General features: G+C 36.5%; 1 protein-coding gene across 1 annotated transcript in view; it reads left to right on the top strand.

Moving 5' to 3' along the window:
• The window catches only part of Efcab3 (EF-hand calcium binding domain 3), a 494,429-nt gene that overhangs the window by 95,861 nt on the left and 392,163 nt on the right, over positions 1-6,405 (top strand). The window contains exons 21-22 of the mRNA XM_005402243.2: positions 4,470-4,613; positions 5,159-5,230. Coding sequence (XP_005402300.2) covers positions 4,470-4,613; positions 5,159-5,230 — 216 coding nt within the window. The remainder of the gene's footprint in view (positions 1-4,469; positions 4,614-5,158; positions 5,231-6,405) is intronic.

The following is a 6,405-nucleotide window of genomic DNA, read 5'->3' as shown; positions in this document are numbered from 1 at the left end:
TGATCTTCTGAATTTCCATAGGCTTTGTAGTGACTTGATCCTTTTTATTCCTTATTGCATTAATTTGAGTTTTTGTCTTTCCTTTTTTTGATAAGTTTGGCTAGGGGTTTATCAATTTATTCTTTCAAAGAACCAACTCTTTAATTCATTAATTCTTTGTATTGTTTTATTAGTCTCAATTATGCTAATTTCTGCTCTGTTATAATTTCTTCCCTTTTTTGGGCTTTGGGTTTGACTTGCTCTTCTTGTTCTAGAAGTTTAAGGTGAAGGATTAGGTTGTTGATTTTTGCTCATTCTGTTTTCCTGATGTAAGAATTCCTTACTTTCCCCCTCTGTTTAATTGCTTTCCCTGCCTGATGGTTTCTTTCTACTGTTGTTCTTGGAAATGTTGTCATTTTTTTATCTCTGTCTAGAATATCTTTCAGTATTCTTTGTAGAGTTGGTTTGATGGTCATGAATTTCTTCATTTTTTTTTGTCATGGACATACTATCTTACTTCTCCATTAATTTCAAAAGATAGTTTTGCAGGGTTCATTAACCTGGGTTGGAAATTGTTTTCTTTCATGACCTGAAATACTTTACTCCAAGTTCTTGAGTTGAAGGTTTGTTTTGAGAAGTCTGTCATGATTCTGATGGGCTTTCCTTTAGAGATGATCTGTTTCTTTTCTATAATAGCTTTTAATAGTTTGTTCTTGTGCTGCACTTCTGGGATCTTGATTATTATATATTGGAGTGTAGATTTATTTTGGTTAAGGCTAATTGGAGTTCTAGATGTCTCACTTAACTGTATGTCAGATTCTTTTCCCATGCTTGGCAAATTTTGTGTGATTAGTTTTGCAAATAGTCTTTTTATGTCATTTGTGTTGACTGCTGCTTTTTTGTTGACATCTATGAGTCGTATATTTTTCTATCCATCATGGATGTTTTTCTATCCATCATCATGCACCTGTTGAATTATTTCCTGGTTCCTTGTTATTTTAAAGAGATCTTTCCTTTCATGATCTCTAGCTGCAATCCTGTCATCAAGGTCTGAAAGTCTATCTTCAGTTTCATTCAAGCAGTTCTCCCAGCTTTGTGTGGAATTTTGAATATCTGGAATATCACTTTGAATCTGTTTCATGCATTCTAATTATTTCTTATATTGTTCATTCCAGGTTTCCATAATTTTTCTAGGCATCTCTATTTTTTTTAATCTATGTCTTCTTTAAATATACTGAGCAATTCTTTCATTATGATTGTCATTTTTTTTAACCTGAGAGATTATTTCTGATCTGATTTATTCGATAGCCTGATGGAGTAGTTTCTGTAGTTCTGTTGCAATCATTTGAGAAATTTCAGGTATGTCACTTCGCATTTATTCTATGTCAGTGTCTCCTGGACTTGTTCTGGGTGGGCTAGAGGTCTGAGAATGCATTTTGCTCCTTTGTCTTAACATTTTTCATTTCAAAAAATTTTTGTTTTCTGTGATGATCTTTGTGAGTTTTTGTAGTAGGTAGTTATATCACTAATATTAAGTCCTCCCCAGGAAAAGTCCTTAGTTCAGGGATGTATTTTGGGTGTAGGAGATTCTTGGTTTGTGTCTGTTCCAAGATTCTGCCTTCCCAATTCATTGAGAGTAAGATATTGATTTCTGTTTGACTCAGTCCTCAGTCTTGTGGAATACAGCTGCAGTGATGTTGTTATGCCAGAGCTTCCCAGTATTGTTATATAATGAGGACAACTCACCACAACGGATATGACATCCTACTTACAGGTGTACAATTAGTAATATTGATAGCATCAAGCACAATTTAGAAACTGACCAACTGTGGTTACTATTGTTTTTGTACTTTAGGTCATATGAACAAAGTCTATTTTATACAGAACTGGTCTGTTAAATTAGGATTTTGTATGCAAAGAATTTCCCCTTGTTAGAGTGGATTTACTGTGGCTTCCTCCAGATGAGCTGGTTGCCATGTCCTGGGCATTTCCACACTGGCTGCCTGTCCCACCATGTATGGTTATGGGCCAGGCACCAGAGTTCCTCTGGACTGAGGCTCCCGTGATGGTGTAGAGGCAGTGGATGGGATTTCTCCCCTCTTACATGGCTCACTGAGACTCACTGAAGCTCCCTCAAGGCTGGAGGGGTGGTGGGCAGGGTTTTTCCCCTCCTGCCTGGTTCACCGAGGCTCACTGAGGCTCCTGTGATCAAATTATTGGTTTTAATATTAATTATGATTGAAACAACATTGAAAATGAAGCTAGATTCCAGATGTTAGGCTACAACTGAATGTTTCTTAAATTGAAAATCCAAGATGTATAAATTCTTGTTTTATATTTTACATTTTTGAAGCTTCTAAAATTTATTTTACCTCTATCTGGATGATCTAATTTTGTTTACCATCATTAGAATTCTATGAAAATCTATTTTCTATAATTGCAGTGAAAAATTCACTTATATATTAAGGATTTTGATTGTGCCAATTTTATATCAACACCCGAGAAACATGAGTAACCTAGAACTCTTCACACACTGTAAGGCTGACCACAGAATTTTCTGAATGCTGGTTACTGTTGGTTAGGGCTCACTAGAGGAACAGAATCAATCAACAGAATATTTGTCTAGAGAACCTTATAAAATGTAGTAATTAAAACTTCAGAGAATTCCATGCTGCATATTTTACCACTTATCTATCTATCTATCTATCTATCTATCTATCTATCTATCTATCTATCTAAAGGGATTGATTAGCTAGGCTTACAGCATCAGAGAATAGTTCACAATGATTGTCTGCCTGCTTGCTGGAGAGCCAGAGGATCCAGTAGCTGCTCTATCCGAGAAAAGGGAAGCCATAGAGCAAGAAAACTCAAGTATGCAGCATGAGTTCAAGACTGAAGGCCTGGAAGCTCCCTGGAGACTCACCAGTAGAAGTCCACATGCAAAGGTTGAAGAAATTGGACCCATATCTGCAGGCAATAACAATAACAAAAGATGTACCTGCTCAAACAGAATGGAGCTTTTCAAATATAGGCTAATTTTCTCTTTTTTCTTTTTCATTCCATCTGGGCTTCAAACCTATTGGGTGGTGTTGCCTACAGCAGGGCAGGTCTTCCATCTCAATTTGTTGGACTACATGTGAATAATCTCTGAATACTCCCAAAGCTTTACACAGCCCCCTCTCAGGGGCACATTGCATAGTCTCCCAGGCCTTCCATTGAAACGTGGGTAGAAGGAACGACCATACAGTTCTTGCATTCCGCCTGCCTGAATGACCAGTATCACCTGGATGATGCAGAGGTCTTCTATCAGCTGAGCAGTAGCGTCTCCTGCCTTGTACTGAGGCAGCAATACTCTCTCAGTGTCTGGATGGTTGATCATGGTGAAATGAATCCTGGGAAACAATTTCCTAGGCAGTCTTTCTTAAGCAAGAGGCCCAGGTATTCTCTCTTCAAAGGAAGGATTTCATTTTTGTATCCTTAGGCCAGTCCTAGGTAGGGTTTTGCTGTTTCCTGAGATACTCTCAAGGCATCTTTCTTTTTGTTCACTCCAAATATAAAACTTGGTTTTTGCTTTTAAATGGCACTAATCTCTTCAACAGCTATACTTCTTTTGTTCCAACTTTGCACATGTTTCTATTTGGGCCAAAATTTAAGTTTTAAAAATATTTTTGATCTGTTTTTGTTCCTCATTTTCACTATAAATATGGCTTAAATCAGGCAGCAATACCTATGTCACAACCTGAATGTTGGTCTACTTTGAAATTTCTTCTGCAAGATTAGTTCATTGACCTTAAACTCAACCTTCTGTAAAGTCTCAGACTATGAGCAAAATGTAGGCAAGTTTTTACAGACTATAACATGTGTTACCTCTATTCCAGTTCCCAATAGAGTCCTCATCAAAAAGCTCATCATCCTTACCTTTACTGTTTGCATTCCTATGAGCATTCTGATCTGATCCCTGAGAATTGCCTATGGTCAGATATAGGATAGGCACAATAATGACCCCATCCTCTGGGACCATTTTACAGGTTTCAGCTTGCTTGTTGCTTGGACAAAATACCAAACATCTACAACATGGGCTTTAATTTGTCTCATATTTTCAGAAGTTTCACCTCATGACTGACTGGCTCAAAGACTGGAAAATAATGGCAGAAGGATGTGGTGGAGCCAAACTTCTCAGTTCATAGCCACTTGGAAGTAGAGTAGGTTCAAAAGAGCTCCAGAGAGGAAGGGGCCATAGACTAGATACAGATCTCAAGGTGACACCTCTGTGACCTGCCCAGACACAAAAGTGTGCTTTATCAATTCCCAACCAATCAATTTGACAATTGAGTTTAAACATCATAGTTACTCTCTGAAGTCTCTTGTTCCTAAATTCAAGGTGTAATAACAATACCCCATGGGCTGCCACTGACAAAAGTCTTCAGTGATGGGTTCTGCTGTTTTTTAAATCGGATGTTTAATTATCAAACTTATTTCTTTATTTCTAGAGTTAGAGAAGATTGCCTTAGCCCTTGATTCACTTGAAGGCAACATGATAGCTGGGAAGAATTTGGAAGACTTTCTAAGGAATGTTGGGATTCAGTCACCTAAAGAAGCCATAGAGAATATTACTCAATCAAAGTTTGTTTCTGGTAAGCAATTGAGTCTTCCTCTTGGATTGTTTATTGTTGTTGTTGTTTTGTAGGAGTATCTATTTTAAAAGGTGTGCAGAGACTGTAAATATTTGCTTATGTTGCTGCAAACATTATCATTGAAAAGGAACTTTTATATTTTATTTTTCTCTTTTGCAGCTATAAGGAATATTTTTGACAAACCATTCTAAATTTTGTGAAGAGTAGGGTTATTGAAATCCTTTCCCCTCTGATATTTTTAGTTAGTGATGAAGAACAGCCTAATAATTCAAGTTCTGTACAGAAGTGCTAATTTTACTATTTTTTGGCCAAATGAAGTCACTAGACTTTTTTTTCTGTTTTGGTTCCAATACAGGTAGAATTGTGTGTAACATGTCTATAAACATGTAGGATTATGATAAAGCAAAATGCATGGAAATGAATCTACAATACTTTGTAAATAAAATGTTCAAGCAATATATAAAATTTATGTTAATATTTATATAAGCTTCTTAATATTATCTTGTCCAGGAGTTCTTGTTTTTACTTCCCTCTTTTCTTTCTAGAAGATGACATGGTGAATGTTAAAGACTGTATGAAGGCTCTGAAGGACACTCAGAAATTTTCAAATTTTATTGGTAAGAGTCTCATGGTAAAATTATCAGAGGACAATAATGTGGCCTTAATCAAAGGGCATTAATTAAATATTATAGAGGCATGCAAATCTTTTAGTATCTGCTTGATTTGGTTATGGTTTGTCCCCACTGAAACATGCTTGTGAAGCTAAGAGAGTGGAACTCTAACCTGATTATTGAGTTTAGAGGGGGCACTATTGGGTGCTGATTAGGATTAGAGAAGGTCATCAGGATAGAACCCTTGCTCATAATTTTATAAGAAAAGAAAAAGACCAGAGGGTGCATACATGTGCTTTCTGTCTCTTTTATCACTGTGGGATTTGGTTAGCAAGTAGATCATACCAGGTGTGATCCCTCAACCTTGGGTCAGAACCCTTTGTGAGCTAAAATAAACTTCTTTGTAACTTACCTAGCTCATGGTATTGGGGCATACTGCAGCAGAAATCAAACCAAAGCACTTATCTGGGTCAAGTATTTGGTTCATGTGTACTTGAACGCTTCCAGTTATATGGAATTTAAATCTTATTTTTATTTATTTTTATTAGTGCATGTTTGCTATATATAATGTTTACATCCATTTTGTGTAGTAGGTACATATATTTAGTGTAGCTTGATTCTTTTTATTCACATTCCCTTCCATTCTCTTTTCCCTCTCTGTCTCTAGATCCCCTCCTCCCATTTTCATCTTTTTCTTCGTGTGTTTGTGGCATGTCATGATTACATTCATCGTGGTTGGCTGGTACATGTACACAACATACCTTAATTATTTTATGTCTCCTTTCTCTCCCCATCTCCTCTCACCCTTTACTGTTTGGTTCCTTCACATTGGCCAAAGATCTGTCTCTTTGTTTTGTTTTTATGTCTTTTATTCTGGTCTTTATTTATACTTTAAAATTCCCATAAGAGAGAAACCATGCAATACGTAAGCTATGTGATTTATTGCATTTCACACTATAGTCTCAAAACACCCCATTTTCCTTCAAATGACCCCTTTTTCCTTTTTTATGGTAGAGTAGTACTTTACTGTGTATAAATACTGCATGTTCTTTATCCATTTATCTGATGATGGATATGTAGGCAGCTTTCAAGATGTAGCTATTATGAATTGTGCTGCCTTAGGCATGGATATGCAGGTATCACTGTCATATGCTGTCTTCAATTCTTTCAGGAAGACATCC

The sequence above is a fragment of the Chinchilla lanigera genome, unplaced genomic scaffold (genome assembly GCF_000276665.1).
Source record: "Chinchilla lanigera isolate Chin_1 unplaced genomic scaffold, ChiLan1.0 scaffold00077, whole genome shotgun sequence".
NCBI lineage: Eukaryota > Metazoa > Chordata > Mammalia > Rodentia > Chinchillidae > Chinchilla > Chinchilla lanigera.
The sequence above is the reverse complement of the archived record's forward strand: the minus strand, read 5'-3'. Positions and strand labels throughout refer to the sequence as shown.